The sequence below is a fragment of the Euleptes europaea genome, chromosome 18 (genome assembly GCF_029931775.1).
Source record: "Euleptes europaea isolate rEulEur1 chromosome 18, rEulEur1.hap1, whole genome shotgun sequence".
In the NCBI taxonomy this organism is placed as follows: Eukaryota; Metazoa; Chordata; class Lepidosauria; order Squamata; family Sphaerodactylidae; genus Euleptes; species Euleptes europaea.
In genome coordinates, this window is record NC_079329.1 from 18595358 (window position 1) to 18611438 (window position 16081).

General features: G+C 43.2%; 3 protein-coding genes across 3 annotated transcripts; 2 read left to right on the forward strand and 1 right to left on the reverse strand.

Moving 5' to 3' along the window:
- The first annotated feature begins 1155 nt into the window (after positions 1 to 1155).
- On the forward strand, positions 1156 to 1971 carry LOC130490668 (olfactory receptor 11L1-like). Its single transcript, XM_056864480.1, has one exon. The coding sequence runs from the start codon at positions 1156 to 1158 to the stop codon at positions 1969 to 1971; it is 816 nt and encodes a 271-aa protein (XP_056720458.1).
- Positions 1972 to 6224: 4253 nt separating this feature from the next.
- On the reverse strand, positions 6225 to 7145 carry LOC130489692 (olfactory receptor 5A2-like). Its single transcript, XM_056863470.1, has one exon. The coding sequence runs from the start codon at positions 7143 to 7145 to the stop codon at positions 6225 to 6227; it is 921 nt and encodes a 306-aa protein (XP_056719448.1).
- Positions 7146 to 15160: 8015 nt separating this feature from the next.
- Positions 15161 to 16081, forward strand: LOC130490669 (olfactory receptor 8S1-like). The gene has a single exon (XM_056864481.1). It carries the CDS (start codon positions 15161 to 15163, stop codon positions 16079 to 16081), a length of 921 nt encoding a protein of 306 aa, XP_056720459.1.

A 16081-nucleotide genomic window follows, 5' to 3' on the forward strand; every position in this document is an offset into this window, starting at 1 on the left:
TTTTACAACTGCAAACACTGTGTTAATAGCTACAATTGTTTTATATTCTACAAAACCAATTGTAAGCAAATGGGTTGCCTATCTCCCGAACTGGTCATGGCACCCGTAAACAGCATACGTGTGTGCCCTGTTCCAGCCGTGCGCCTGCCCTAAACGCTACAGGGAATGCTTGTGCGCGTGCCAGCGAAACTGACACGACCGCTCCTGTGTGTTCCGAGCAGCTGGCAGCTGAGCAACCAAGGCCAGAGCAAACCTCCAATGAACTCGAGAGATGCCATGTTCCTGTGCACCTCCGTTCCAGGAGAAGCCATGTCAGAGAAAGCGCACAAGCACGTAGCCTGCATCTGCATCCCCCCCTTGCATCATTGAACTGCTTAAGCTAAGCCATTCAGAGACATTAAGATAACAATGACTCGTTCTTCCAGCTATGCGAGATTGCGATCTCTGGACGTTAGTAAGATCGCGCCTATTGTTTAGGATCGTTAAGCCCATCAGCAAGAAGCTCCCGGTTCCTCCCGGGTTGCACAAGCCACTAGAATTAGAATAGATTTCCAAATTCCAACCTAAGCACCCCGGTAGCCGAACATTAAATCTTTTGTCACCTTTTGTCACCTGGGAACATCGAAGGGGTAATCCAGTCACCCCGCCCCCAGAGAAACAGTATAGCTGGGGTCGCCCACACCCATAGCATTACCTTAGGTCTTTCCCTGACATATTTGTCGTTACTCTGTTGGTTTAGGTTTGCACAGCCTGACCATGCTCCCTCCCGCCTTGCTGGTTGAGCCCATGGGAACCCCTTGCCCTTGCCCTCTCTCTATTTTCCTCTGTCTTAGTCTACTGTAACTTGGGACAACTCCTCTACAGGAAAAGGTGCAGTATTACCCCACCAACGATCTCCTGCCAAATTGGCATCCATCTCTACTCTCCTCTCTTTTGAATTCCTAGATTCTCTGTATGTTTGTGTTGCATCATTGAATGTTTGAATACATAAACTCTCTTAATTTGGAATCCCTGTCTCTGTCATTATTCTAAGGTCACAGAATACGGACTCTGGTATACAAAGGTTGCTTCCTGCTTTATAAATATTATAGTTTCCAATTGCTCAGCTAATTTCCCCATTCAAAGAGCAATTTGGCTAACACCTTGGTAGGAATAATGGAGATATGGTACACCTCTAATATTGTTCCCAAGATGCTGGAAGTCTTCTTAGACAAAAATGGATCTATCACATATGCTGGTTGTATTACCCACCTCTACATCTTTATTACTCTAGGTACAGCAGAATGTTTCATTCTCGCAGTCATGGCATATGATCACTACTTAGCCATATGCAATCCTCTGCACTATCCAACTCTCATGAATAACAAGGTTTGCCGTCAATTGGCTGTGTGTTCTTGGGTTGCTGCTGTCATTATCAACATTCCAGCACCTGTCTCAATTTGTAGGCTGCCATTTTGTGGGCCCAATGAGATCAACCACTTCTTTTGCGATGTACCCCCTTTACTGCAACTTTCTTGCTTAAACCCACATGAAGCCAAACTGTCCATTTTCATGGTAGCCACCAGTGTCATTGTTACTTCTTTCTTCCTCATTTTGGTGTCTTATATCTTCATCATAATTACTGTTTTGAAAATTCCCTCCGCTTCTTGGCTCCAAAAAGCTTTCTCAACTTGTGGGTCTCATTTGGCTGTGGTGACTATTTTCTATGGCACCCTGAAGTTCATGTATGTGCGTCCAACATCCGACTTTTCAGTGGATTCTGTGAACTTCAACAAAGTCATATCCATGTTCTACACTGTGATCACCCCCATGCTAAACCCAATCATTTACTGCTCGAGAAACAAGGAGGTCAAAGATGCCCTGCAGAAAGCAATTGGGATGAAGTGTATGCTTGCAGAGCAATCAAGTAGTATAAAAATGGGAACTGAACTAGAGATGCAGATTAAATTTGCATGTATGGAACAGAGTTAAATGGAGGGTGTAAAAATCCTTGAGTCTAAAGAGATAAGGTAGGATATAAATTTTATTAATTGATCAAATAAAGAAAGAATTAGATTATATTATTGCTTTCTTCAAAAAAACAACAACACCTTGATTTATTTTATGTGGTTTTTTTTTCTAAAGCCATTCCTATTATATCAATTTAAATAACTAATTAATAAATTTCATCATTTACCTCTTTGGCTTCCCTTTATCACGATCAGTTTGCTTGTTTCTACATGCAATGGTAAAGTATAATTTGGCAAAGTTGGGTGGGTGCTGCAGTGCTTGGAGCCTTTGAATTTTTTTGGTCTGTTGCTGTTGTATTTGGTTTATTAGTATAATCTTATCTCTGGTTGGAGCAAGAGTCTGAAAACAAGTTGGATCTAATCACCTTTTCCATTTAATAAAGCTCAATTCATCTCTTTATTGCAGCCCCTCTCACACATGGCTCCTGATCATGCAGGTCCCATGATCTCCTGCACAGTTGTGTGTGTGTGTGTGTGTGTGTGTTTGTTTTTTTGATGGGCACAGCTCCCCTTTCTCTTTTCCCCCAGCATAAAATCTGGATCCAACCCAGTGTGTTTGCATTGCATCCCCAGTACTGGGAGTACTGAGAATCCAGCCTGCAAGGGACTTTTATATTATTGTCTTTTTTTCAATATATGCATTGATAGAAAGGGAATACTGATGGAGTGGTCTCTAATCAACATAGCCCATGACACAATAAATCTTTTAAATTTTGAAGCACCACAATTCTTGTTCTCGCTTTAATTGTAAAGGCAAAAATATTTACAGGGTCATATCCAACCAGCTTTTTTTGCTTTGTCTCACCAAAAAAATTTCCATTACTACAGTCCCCATCCTATGTGGTTTTGTACATGTGGATGCCATGTTCTCCAGCATAGCTTTTTTGGGTGATCAAAGGGGACCCCTTCTTCCTTTTATACTAGCAGAAAAGCTGATTGAATCCAACCTATATTCTTTTCAAGTAATGTTGATTCTGAAGGTAGGCTACTCATTTCACTATGATTCACTTAAATTTATCGTCAAATAATCATAAACCAGATGTTTATGATACCTAGCCTCCAAAACATTAATCCTAATCACTATATGAGCTTCAGTTTTTAGCAAAGTGGGTTAGGTCCAACCAGTCCCCCCCCAAAAAAAAATGATATGATATGGCTCCCAATAGACAATGGAATCAATCCAGCCACATTTTAAGTCAATGTCCACCAATTCTCCTCAGTATATAGCCCATACCTCTTGGCTTTTATCCATGAAGATCCCATCACTCATAGCATAGCCTGTTTTAGTGGTCAAAGGGGACTCTCCTTCTTTTTTCACTAGCCATCATCTGGCTTGATCTAACCCATTGCACAGATATTCCATTACCCACACCTTCTCTTGGACATCACTTCTCAGGGGCCCTTTGGTAGGACTGCCAGATTTCTCCCAAAATGGAAAGAATGTCACTACAGTTTTGGAGGAGTTTCTCACCTGAGCTACAAATCTTTTGTCCATACATGTGAACATGATTGTGCTGGCATTCACTCATCTGCTGTTTCCCTTCCCTGCTTACCACTAGGGGTGTACACCAAATGTTTGTGACCAACAGAAATTCAGGATATGTACACAGGAGTTTTATAAAGTATAGGAGCAGAGATGTCGATTTTTGCAGAACATTTTTTGCATTACCGTATATACTCGTGTATAAGCCGAGTTTTTCAGCCAAAAAAAAGGGCTGAAAAAGCCGAACTCGGCTTATACGCGGGTCAATACGGTAGAGGGGGGAGGGGGGAGGAGGGAGGAGGGAGGGGGGAACTTACCTCCATCACTGCCGCCGCCGGGCCCAGGCGCCTTCCTCTGGCCGGGAGGGGCCTGCCTGCGCAGGCAGGAGGCCCCCGCCGGCCACGTCGCCGCTGGCCGCACGCCTGGCCGCCTCCCTCTGGCCGGGAGGGGCCTGCCTGCGCAGGCAAAAGGCCCCCGCCGGCCGCAGCGCCGCCGGCCGCGCGCCTGGCCGCCTCCCTCTGGCCGGGAAGGGCCTGCCTGCGCAGGCAGGAGGCCCCCGCCGGCCGCGGCGCCGCCGGCCGCGCCTGGCCGCCTCCCTCTGGCCGGGAGGGGCCTTGCGAAGGCCCCCGCCGGCCGCGGCGCCGCTGGCCGCGCGCCTGGCCGCCTCCCTCTGGCCGGGAGGGGCCTGCCTGCGCAGGCAGGAGGCCCCCGCCAGCCGTGGCACCGCCGGCCGCGCCTGGCCACCTCCCTCTGGCCGGGAGGGGCCTTGCGAAGGCCCCCGCCGGCCGCGGCGCCGCTGGCCGCGCGCCTGGCAGCCTCCCTCTGGCCGGGAGGGGCCTGCCTGCGCAGGCAGGAGGCCCCCGCCGGCCGCGCAGCCGCCGACCACGCGCCTGGGCGCCTTCCTCCGGCCGGCAGGGGCCTCCTGCTAGCCCAGGAAGGCCGTACCGCCGCCGCCGATTCGCCGCCTCTTCAGGTAAGTAGGGTGTTCAGGGGCTCTTCCCCCTCCCCCCTTGGATGGCACTGGGTTCGGGGTGGGTTGGGGTGGGTTGGGAGGGCCCGGAGGCCGGGGGGGGGGCGACCTGGGGCAGGGGCCCTGCGCTCTAAAATGGCGGCCGCCATTTTAGAGCGCAGCATTGCTGGTAAAGGGAATTTCTTATTGACCCTCGGCTTATACGCGGGTCAATAAGAAATTCCCTTTTCTGGCCTCAAATTTGGGGGGTCGGCTTATACTCGGGTCGGCTTATACCCGAGTATATACGGTACATCATTATTGTTATTTGGCCTTTTCTTTTGTTACTTTGACTACCAAACTCTTCACAATGAATACCACTAGACAAATTCCCCCTGAGCAAGTTATGGTCTGGGGAAACCAGTAAATCACATTCATTTTTGGATCTATCAATGACTGGGCAAAGAAAATTACTAGGAAACCCACATTAGGAGCATTCTGTGGCCAAAATGAAATCTCAGCAGCTAATCAAGAGGCATGGAGTAGTAAGGGGACATAACAGAAGTCATGAAATGTGGAATATTGTGGATGGGAGAATGTCATGGTTTGGATCCAGTCTGCTGTTTAGGTCAGTCTTACCAATTATCCTCTTTACATACTTTTATCAATGCAGATTCCATAATCACCAGCATAGTCTTTTTTGTGGTCAAAGGGGATCCTTTGTCCCTTTTTTCCAGCTGAAAGGCTGGCCAGATCCAACCCAATATTTGTTGATTTTATTTCCACCCAACTTAGGGTCCCCAAAACATAACTGAAACAACAAGAATTTTCAGAAAATGGCCTGCAGAGGAGGGGAAAACTATGCTTTTTTGAAGAGCTAAGAAAGTGGAGAAGTTGTGTGTTCTGTGAAGTGGAGTAGACCAGACAAGTATTTATTTATTCTTTTATTTTTGCTTTGAATGATTGTGAGCCAAGATGGAGAATTGCTGCAGAAGGGAAACAAAACTGAACATCACATACGGAGCTACACTTTATGTCTGTAGTTCTCTGGTCAATTCAACAATTCCAAGGACAGAATAGAGGTTCTCACTGTATCATCTGATTGTTTTTTTGGCCATCAAGTCACAGCTGACTTATGGTGACCCCGTAGGGTTTTCAAGGCAAGAGATATTCAGAGGTGGTATGCCATTGCCTGCTTCTGTATCATACCCCTAGTATTACTTAAAGGTCTCCCATCCAAATACTTGCCAGGGTCGAGACTGAGAGCATATAACTGACCCAAGGTCATCGAGGAAAGTTCCATGGCAGAGTGGGGATTTGAACGTAGGTTATCCAGATCCTAGTCTGGCACCTTAACTTCTACACCATGCTGTCTCTCTATAATCTGATTACTGTGCCTAAATACAGTGAATGGGTTTTGGCAAAAGGAGAAGAAGAACAGTTGGTTTTTATACCTCAATTTCCTCTACTTTTCAAGGAGACTCAAACCGAATTATAATCACCTTCCCTTCCTCTCCCCACAACAGAAACCTTGTGAGGTAGGTGCCGCTGAAAAGTTTTGAGAGAACTGTAACCAGCCCAAGGTAACCCAGCAGGTTTCATGTGTAGGAGTGGAGAAACAAACCAGATTAGACTACACCCCTCAAGTGGAGGAGTGGGGAATCAAACCAGGTTCTCCAGATTAGGGTCCACCGCTTTTAACCACTACACCATGCTGGCTCTCAAAACCAAAATCAAACTTCTACCATTATTCTATCAATCTAACACATATCATGTATAGTATTTACTTGTGTCCAAATATTTTCCCAAGAGCTCTTTTCACTTCCTTATTTTTCAGACTATAGATAATAGGGTTCAACATGGGAGTCACAATACTGTACTGGATGGAGAAGATCTCATCCAATATCATGGAAGAGACTTTGCTGGGTTTCATGTACTGGGACATCCCCGTCATATATAATAAGCCAACCACAATGAGGTGGGAGCTACAAGTAGAAAAAGCTTTGCTCCTACCCTTTGCAGAGCGGATCTTCAGAATGGTGGAGATTATGTGAATATAAGAGACTAGGGTTGGTAGGAAAGATCCAAGTCCAAACATTGCAACAGAAGAAAAAAGAATCACATTATTCATAAAAATGTCAGAACAAGATGATTTCAGGAGTGGTGGAAGTTCACAGCTAAAGTGGCTGATTTCATGGAAGCCACAGAAGTGTACGTTTAATGTCGGCACTGTGTTTATTATTGCAAAAAGGAAGCCCATTATCCATGCACCCATCACCAAGTAAGTGCATATGGTTTTGTTCATGATCGCAACGTAGTGCAGAGGGTGACACACAGCGGTGTACCTGTCATAAGCCATGGCTGACAGAATGAAAACTTCTGTGACACTCAACAGAAGGCTGAAAAACATCTGTGTAAGGCAGCCGACGAAGGATATTGTCTTCCGCTTGGTCATCAGATCCACCAACATTTTAGGGACAATATCAGTCGAATAACAGATGTCAACAAAAGACAGGTGAGATAGAAAAAAATACATGGGTGTGTAAAGGGATGGGTCCATTCTTATGACCAGAATGATGGTCAGGTTTCCTGACAAGGTGAGTAGGTAAATGGTGGAGAATACCAGAAAGAAGAAAATCTGCAGCTGGGGGTCCTTGGAAAGTCCTAAAAAAATAAACTCTGAGGCACTGGTTTGGTTCTCCATTTGTTTTTAGCTACCTATAAAAGAAATAGGGTGCAATGTAAACATGATTAAAACCCATTGTTTTCAACCCTTCCTTTGTATTTGATTAGACTTTAATGTAGTTATTTTTGGAAACACCATAATCATATATATTATTTATTCATGGACCAACAGAGATACACACTCATCTCTAACCTATGCATGCTATACTGTCTCAGAGAAAAGAATCACCACATGCAGTTTGGTACATGAAGTCACATTGACCTTTGACTCATAGGTATTAAGAACATGAGAAAAGCCATGCTGGGTCAGACCAAGGCCCATCAAGTCCAGCAGTCTGTTCACAGGGTGGCCAACTGGGTGCCTCTAGGAAGCCCACAAACAAGACGACTGCAGCAGCATTCTCCTGCCTGTGTTCCAATGAACCTAATATAGTACACATGCTCATATGATCCTGGAGAGAATAGGTATGCATCATGACCAGTTAAAGTTTACATTAAATAAAACAGAAATTTAAGACAAGTGTAACTTGTCAAATAGAGTGAGATACAAATCAAATTTTTCAGCTAATAATGAAAGAAAAGGTTTCTCTTTGACTGCACAGAAAAGGATCATGGAACCTGCAAGGACCAAATCCATGTGAGATGGCAGCTGTAGTAAGGAAGGGAATTGGCTGAGACAGAGTAAAAAAGCTGGCTATATCTCACCATACTATTGTACTAGTTTGCAAACAGAGTTAGCAGGAGGCCTTAGATTCATTAGAAGTTTAACAAATGATCCCAAATGAGATAAATAAAGGTGGAATACACTTCTGGAAGATTGGCTGGCCACCACTACTGGTCTTCCCTTGTATATGAACTGAGTGTGTGTAGAATTTTCCAAGAACCTATTGCAACATGCAGGGGTGATGTATCAGCTGAGTTGGGGTTCCTCAGCAGATTAGTCCATGTGGGATGTGTCCTTAGAGATGGAACACAAACACTGCTCTACTGTTGTGTACAGGTAATGTTTGTGAGCTGGAGATGTCATAAGCTAAACTTGCTGATAAACACACACGCACACACACATATATGTGTATATAAACTCAGGCAGTTCAAGGACTAGCCATTGTGGTAGTGGCCATCAGATATGAATATTTTTAAAAGATGGATAAGCTCACCTGATACGGTCACAAGCAGTGGGATAGAATAACACGTCTTTTACAATGAATATTTGAGATAGAAGGAAGAAAACCAAATCCTGAACCTATTCCAGGCAGAATCCATGAGTTCTCTTGTATGACAATAACTTGATGGAATGCATTGTGGGTATTTTTTCCTTTGTTTTATGTACACGTGGCTCCCCAAACAAGTAAGAGCAAATTAATTCTCAGGGGAAAGTCCATTTCCACCTGGAACTATTACCGTAGTTCACATCTCTAGCAAATAACCACCACATTGCAATCAGCAGGTCTTATTACATCTGCCAAACCTATGGTTGAGGACAGTGAGGGATTCCAGCCCTCCCTCCCAAACTTCTGTTCCCTTTTACTTATTTAGTTATTATTTTACTTATTTTTATTCCCCTCCCCTCCCTTATTTTGGGTATCCTGTTGTTGTCTCTTCCCTTATTCTGTCTCCTCTGATTGGTTCCCGCTATGGTTTTAAGGGTGCCTCTGAAATTTTAAATAGACACTGATTAGTTTTAAATTGCAATTAATGTGTTTTTAAAGTGCTGTTGGAACTGATGTAAGCCATCCTGAGCCTGACGGGTCGGGAAAGGGCGGCATAGAAACTGAAGGAATAAATAAATAAAATATCACAATTGTGGCACTGGACAGCTAGTTTACCAATTCAAAGGGAGAGACGGAACAATGACATCCCCTTCACCCGTCTGTGTGTGTGTGTGTTAAGTGCCGCCAAGTCGCTTCCGACTCATGGTGACCCTATGAATGAAAGTTCTCCAAAATGTCCTATCTTTGACAGCCTTGCTCAGATCTTGCAAATGGAGGGCTGTGGCTTCCTTTATTGAGTCAGTCCATCTCTTGTTGGGTTTTCCTCTTTTCCTGCTGCCCTCAAGTTTTCCTAGCATGACTGTCTTTTCCAGTGACTCTTGTCTTCTCATAATGTGGCCAAAATACGACAGCCTCAATTTAGTCATTTTAGCTTCTAGGGTCGTTTCAGGCTTGATTTGATCTATAACCCACTGATTTGTTTTTTTGGCAGTCCCCACTATCTGTAATACTCTCTTCCAACACCACATTTCAAAGGAATCACCGGTCTGCATGGGACTATGACAGGCCCTGACATGATCATGGTATCTTGTGAACATGTGCAGAATTAATTCCATATAGAGCTTAAACACATCATACACATACAGAGGTTTGTGTAATGTATAATGAAAGTCTGTGTCATGCTGACAGGCTAGCTCAAGGTTAGCTCTATCAAAGCTAACTACTAAAGTTACTCTGGCTTTCCCTTGAAGGGGCAGCGTAAAAGTCATCTTTCTGACTTAGCTGCCAGATGTCAGAATCTTAAATGGCCTTTTCAAGGTCTTAAGATATCTTAATGTACTAAGAGTGCATTAATAGTTGGAATTGTGCTTAAAATATAGCCTAAAGGCATTATAAGTTCTCTCAAGATAAGAGTAATATGCTTCCTTGCTCTACTGTAATCTTGCTAGATGCAATCCTACTAACTAATGTAAACAAAACACTTTGCAAAGTGACAATGTCAGTTAAAATTGTGTTCTGTTAGTTATATAGTTAAACGTTGTGCTACAGATTTCTAAGTAGTCTCATTTAATGCGTATAGTCCTAACGAAGAGGATGGTATAGAAATTAACGTGATCATGTAACTCAGAAATGAGGGTTTATACTTTAAGCACAGAGGAGTGAAAGAAAAGGAAATCCATATAAGGACATAAGACAGGAGCAGATGCCACTAAGCTCCTGGTATCGGATAAGAAAGGGGAATAAAGGTACCCTTTTGAAGACTAAGGAAGAGGGGAAAAGGAACACTCTTCACTCTTAATGGGTCTAGAAATTGTATAAATACCAGCCACAGTACAGCTGGCACTTTAGAGTGGTATGACTGGCAGACTGCAGCTGTCTGGTGTAGCACCTCCATCTCAAAAGGCTTGAGATGTAAAACATTGAAACTCTGTTCTTGCGTGGACAGTAGTTCTGAGATATCTTGAATTATCAAGATCTGGATATTTCAACATATCTTACTTACAGTCTTCTTGTGAGACTGCTCTATTCCTAGAAGAGGATAGAGACCCTTAGAATTCCTATTCTTTGAATGGGAATCTAAGTGCAGTGATCTTTCCATGTATTGGAACACTGAGAGTCCATCAGATTTATGGATTCTTACAAACTAAGCCTATTTGGCTTACCAATGCTAAGAAGCATCCTGAACACAGGGCTAATAGCTAGACCTCTGAGATTGTGTCAGAACGTCCTCTACTTAACAGAGGGACTTCTGAACCTCCTCAGAGCAAGAGACTAGAAATGTTCCTGAAGGGAAAGGAAACTTTCTGTACTCTGTGAGATAGGCACAATGCACATACACAGATTGGCACAGCAAGGTATAGTGTGTCTTCTGTACAGAAATGTTATGATGTTTTGAATGGTTTAAGTTAGGATACTTCTAACCAAATCTTTCTCCAAAGAATTAACCATATTTTGACAGGATTTCTGTAACCTTATATTCTGAATGAAGGTGCATTGCACTAAGGATACTTTATGAGTATATTCTGACTAAGATACTCCTTTATGGAAGCATAGAGAATGTGAATGATTACTTGCTACATAAACATGTTTAAGACTAATGATGTCTATCCTTATATGATATTTTAAGGCTTTGCAACCAGAAAGCATATATTGTATAATGTAAATAAATGTGTTTTTTATATATACTTCTACTCTTGTCCATTATTATAAATTTATTGGCGTGTTCAAGAGATGTCCTAGGAACAATAACAAGTTTCTAGGAACCGTTGATTCCGGTCTAGTGGTGTCTCGCTGAATAGATAACTCCATTTCTCAGTAAATGGTACATTCTAAGAGTGTAGGCACTTAACGGCCCGAACCGCGACAGGACCAAAATATAATTTGGCTGTATTACTCCTACAGTGGCCATTCCATGTGAACAAGTCACCTGCCTCACACAGGGTGAGGACCATGGGCTTGCCAAGGGCTTCCAGCTTGCAGTGTCAGTTTGCACCCTCATGCAGTGCCAGCATGCATAAGGCAAGTCTCATGTCACTCCAGGCTGGGGTGGCCCCATAGGGGCAGCACCCCAGCCATTGGCCCACTGGCAATTTCCTTAGTGGCCAATCTGTCTTGGGCTATTTACGGTAAGCTATCTAAGAGTTAATATCTCTTTCTTGTCTGACTTCTTTTCCTTTTTGTGCTTTGCATTGTAGGTATTATTTGGAATTGTAAATTTTTATGAATGCAATGGACAAAAGGTGGTGGATATCAAATAAAGAGCCAGTGTGGTGTAGTAGTTAAAAGTGGCAGACTCTAATCTGGAGAACTGGGTTTGATTCCCCACTCCTCCACATGAAGCCTGCTGGGTGACCTTGAGCCAGTCACAGTTCTCTCAGAATTCTCTCAACCCCACCTACCTCACAAGATGCCTGTTGTGGGGGTGGGGAGGGAAGGCATTCATAAGCCACTTTGAGACTCCTTACAGTACAGAAAAATGTGATATAAAAACCAAATTTTCTTCTTCTTCATGAAACTGAAAGCCTAGAAGCCTCCAGAAACATAGCCCTTTCCTTTAACTATTAGCAGAAGAGCAGTTGGTCAAAGGTAGAGCATTTACTTGGCATGCAGAAGGTCCTAGGTTCAATCCCTGACATTCTACAGTTAAAAGGATCAAATAGTAGGTGACATGAAAGATCTGGACCTGAGGGTTGGAGACGGGGGGAAGTCAGTGGGAGGCCCAGTCAGTGGGAGACTGGGGGAAGGGGGGGCATGTGTGTGTGGGGGAGGCTTCTATGATGATGAGATGTTACTTCTGGGAAAACCCAGAAATGATGTCAGTCCTTTCTAGGAATTGCTTCAAATTCTGTGGTTTTATATAGAGGCATAATGTCACTTTTGAGTCTTCCCAGTAGTGATGTCATGACTGCTTGCATTTTTCTTTCTCCCACTCGCCATGGGAGTGCTGGTGCAGAAGACTCACTGGGAGGAATCTCCCACCCCCAGTGGGCAGCTGGCAACCCTACTGTATGCTCAGAGGCTATAACCCTTTGGTACTAACCGGCCCTGGTTGAGGATAGCTTTCAATAGGATGATATAAAAAAGCTTGCCCATGTAGAGCTGCCTTTTATAATGTCAGACAATTCATCAATCTAGTCTCAGGGTGTTTAAGAACCGGCCATTGTGCTAGTGGCCTTCAGATATGAACATTTTCAAAAGATGGATAAACTCACCTGATATGGGCACAAGCAATGGGATAGAATAACACGTCTTCTACAATTAATATTTAAGATAGATCAAGTTTTTTATTATTATAGTCCACGACCAGTATAATATTTAAGATAGAATGAGGGAATCTGATTCAGGCAGGATGAGCTCTCTCACCTGACAATAACTTGATGGAATGCATTGTCAGTATTTGTTCTTTGTTTTATGTACACGTGGCTCCCCAAACAAGTAAGAGCAAATTAATTCTCGGGGGGAAGTCCATTTCCACCTGGAACTATTAGTTCACATCTCTCTTTAACAAATAACCACCACATTACGATCAGCAGGTCTTATTACGGCTGTATCACAATTGTGGCATTGGAAAGCTAGTTTAACAATGCAAAAAGCTGGGAAGTTCCTACAATAAGACTCATTTGCTTGCCCAGTTCTGTTTCTCCCACCCTGAAGTGCAGCCATTTTTTGCAAGCACATATTCGGCAAACCTGGATCACTGAAAAGAGAGGGGCACTGATTTGCTGGTCTTAGACTATAACAATAAATATTAATTGATTGATTGATTGATTGATTGATTGATTGGGGCACTGACTTTAAGGATTTTGTTCGCATCCTATGACCTGTGATTTCAGTTTATGTCAGATCTCAGTTCATGGCATGAATGTTGATTGACCGCTTGGTTATTGGATACTTATTGTAAGCCACTACATAATGTATTTAGTAGTGAAGCAATGAAGGGATTTTGTCCAAAGCCAGAAATAACCCTAACTCTCAAGTCCAACAGTGAGCAAATGTGGTGTAGCTTGAGTTGCCAGTTCCGGGTTGGAAAATACCTGAAGATTTTGGGGGTGGAGCCTGAGGAAAGCAAGGTTTGGAAAGGGGAGGAACTTCAATGACATAGAGTCTAATTGCCAAAGCGGCCATTTTCTCCAGGTGAACTGCAGTAGAACAGCTAGATTCGAGTCCAGTAGGACCTTAGAGACAAACAAGATTTTGGGCGTGTAAGCTTTTGAGAGAGTCAAAGCTTTCTCTGGCAAAGAAAGCATTGATTCTCAAAAGCTTATAGCCCCAAAATCTTTTTGATCTCCATGGTGCTACTGGACTCAAGGTGATTGACAGTGTAATCCTTAAAACACTTTCCTGGGAGTAAGTCCTTCCAGGTAGACTTTAGTAGGATTCTGTATAGATCTGCTTAGCATTGTTCTCTACAAGAGGAAACCTAAGCAAGTCTACTAAGACTCCTATTCAGGCATGTCCAGAATCTTTACCAGAATATCTTAGTATCATTACCAGAGGGTGTTTGGGAGCAACAATAGAGGGGGGCTGGGATGGTTACTGCTGTACCATGGAGTTGCATGGCTACTGAGTGGATAGAAGAACCTGATACCAGCAAGTGATGTCACCAACTGCATCCACAGCAAATACTATACACTCAGGAGGTATGTATCTACAGGAAGTGCTGTAGTCTTTCTGTCTACCTTCTGTCTTTTTCCTAGATCTGTTTCTAAACACCTTACTATGGTGCATTTGACCTGTGCTTGTGGTCTGGATGGAGCATAGTTTGCAGTACGGACTAGATTGAGGAGCATTGGACTGGAATGCTGAATTAGGGGAATGTTTCTTCTTTGAGCCAGGGAACTTGGACTGGATGGTTTCCAGGTCCCCTCGCACCATGTAACTCAGTATAATGTTTTATTTCCAATGGGGATAATTAAGAATCTCAGGCATTCTTTTAAATGCTTCTGCAAAGCTGATCTGACATCTTTTTGATCAGCAGTCATCACTGATGAACCAAGCTGCTGGAAATCCCTTAATAAATTAATTTATGCTCTATAGAAACTCATTCTTGTTAGGGTCTACAGAATACTATTTCTTTCCTTATAGAAAAAACCAGAGGCACAGAAGTACTCAAATTAATGCAAGGAAGAAACATTTATCTTTTACTCAGTTTATGCTGCAAAATTTGGGACCGTACAAGAGCAACAGATTACGTTCCAAGCTTTATAGCCTCAAGGGACCAGCACATTCGGTAAGTCTGATTATGTTTACTGAATTGGCTGAAATACATCTAAAGGATACTGGAAAGCCACTGTGGGTGAAGGATTGGTGAGTCCACAGATCAAATCACCACTCCACCATGTAGCTCATTGGATAACCTTAAACTAGTCATTTCCTCTCAGTCTAACCAACCTCATCAGGACTGTTTTGGAGAAAAAAAAGGAGGAGAGGACCATATATACTGCCCTGAGAGACTTGGGGAAAGGATGGGATAAAGATGTAATATGTAGCTAAAGTGGCACCTTCCTTATTTTTTAGCATAATTTTAAACGTACAGTTTGTACAATCTTGCATTATCTATGCAACATATGTAATGCAAACTTTTTTGTGCATTTTAATGTGTGAAATTATGTTAGAACAATTTCCTTTAATATTCTGACAATAGAAATTAGTTTTCAGTATTTTAGTTGGTATAAATCTGCAATGCACAAAGCCCTGAAATATCCGTGTTGGCAGATCCTATGCAGAAGCAACATGCAACCAATATAAATGAGATGTTTGCTCCAAACAATTTTTTTAATATATGTTATTTCCTTCTTTCTACAGATGTCACAGATTGTCAGTCATGCTAGGAAACCAAACGGATAAAGGCTTATTTTCTCTCCTCGGCCTTACCAGCAATCCGTGGCTCCAGATTTTCCTTTTTGTCCTGTTCTTATTAATTTATCTGCTAACTGTAGTGGGGAATGTTATGGTCATGCTGGCTGTAAAATTCAACCCTAATCTTCAGAACCCCATGTACTTCTTCCTGAGTCACCTCTCTTTCCTTGATGTTTGTTATTCATCCGTCACGCTCCCAAAGTTGCTGGAGACTACCATCGCCGGACAGAAGACCATATCTGTCAGCGGATGCTTCGCTCAGGCATTCTTCATTTTGTTTTCAGCCACCGCCGAGGTTTTTATGCTCTCATCGATGGCTTATGACAGGTACTGTGCCATATGCAAACCGCTGCATTACGCGAACATCATGAATATGGCATTCAGTTATAAGCTCGTGGCTACTTCATGGACAATTGGATTCTTGTATGCGCTTGCAAACACTTTGTCACTGTTAAGGTTAGAATTCTGTGGGTCAGATGTCATAAGACATTTCAGTTGTGAGCTCCCGTCTATCCTTTCTTTGTCCTGCAGTGACACGTCCATGAATAAAATGTTGTTCCTCATTTCTGGAGGCACTGTAGGCGTAGTCTCCCTCTTTCTCACTGTTATCTCCTACTTTCATATCATTTCTACCATCCTGAGGATCACCTCCACAGAGGGGAGACAGAAAGCTTTCTCGACCTGCAGCTCCCACCTCATTGTAGTGACTCTCTTCTATGGGACAGGTTACTTCCGCTATCTTAGACCAAGCTCAGCATCGTCAGTGGTTTTGGATGAAATGCTTTCTATACAATACAGCATCCTCACACCATTGTTAAACCCTGTCATCTACAGTTTACCAAACAAGGAGATGAAGGCATCATTTAAGAGGTTGTTACAGTGCTGA

Bases quoted from the DNA above. Each gene is read 5' to 3' on its own strand.
- LOC130490668 (XM_056864480.1), top strand. From the start codon at position 1,156: ATGGAGATATGGTACACCTCTAATATTGTTCCCAAGATGCTGGAAGTC.
- LOC130489692 (XM_056863470.1), bottom strand. From the start codon at position 7,145: ATGGAGAACCAAACCAGTGCCTCAGAGTTTATTTTTTTAGGACTTTCC.
- LOC130490669 (XM_056864481.1), top strand. From the start codon at position 15,161: ATGCTAGGAAACCAAACGGATAAAGGCTTATTTTCTCTCCTCGGCCTT.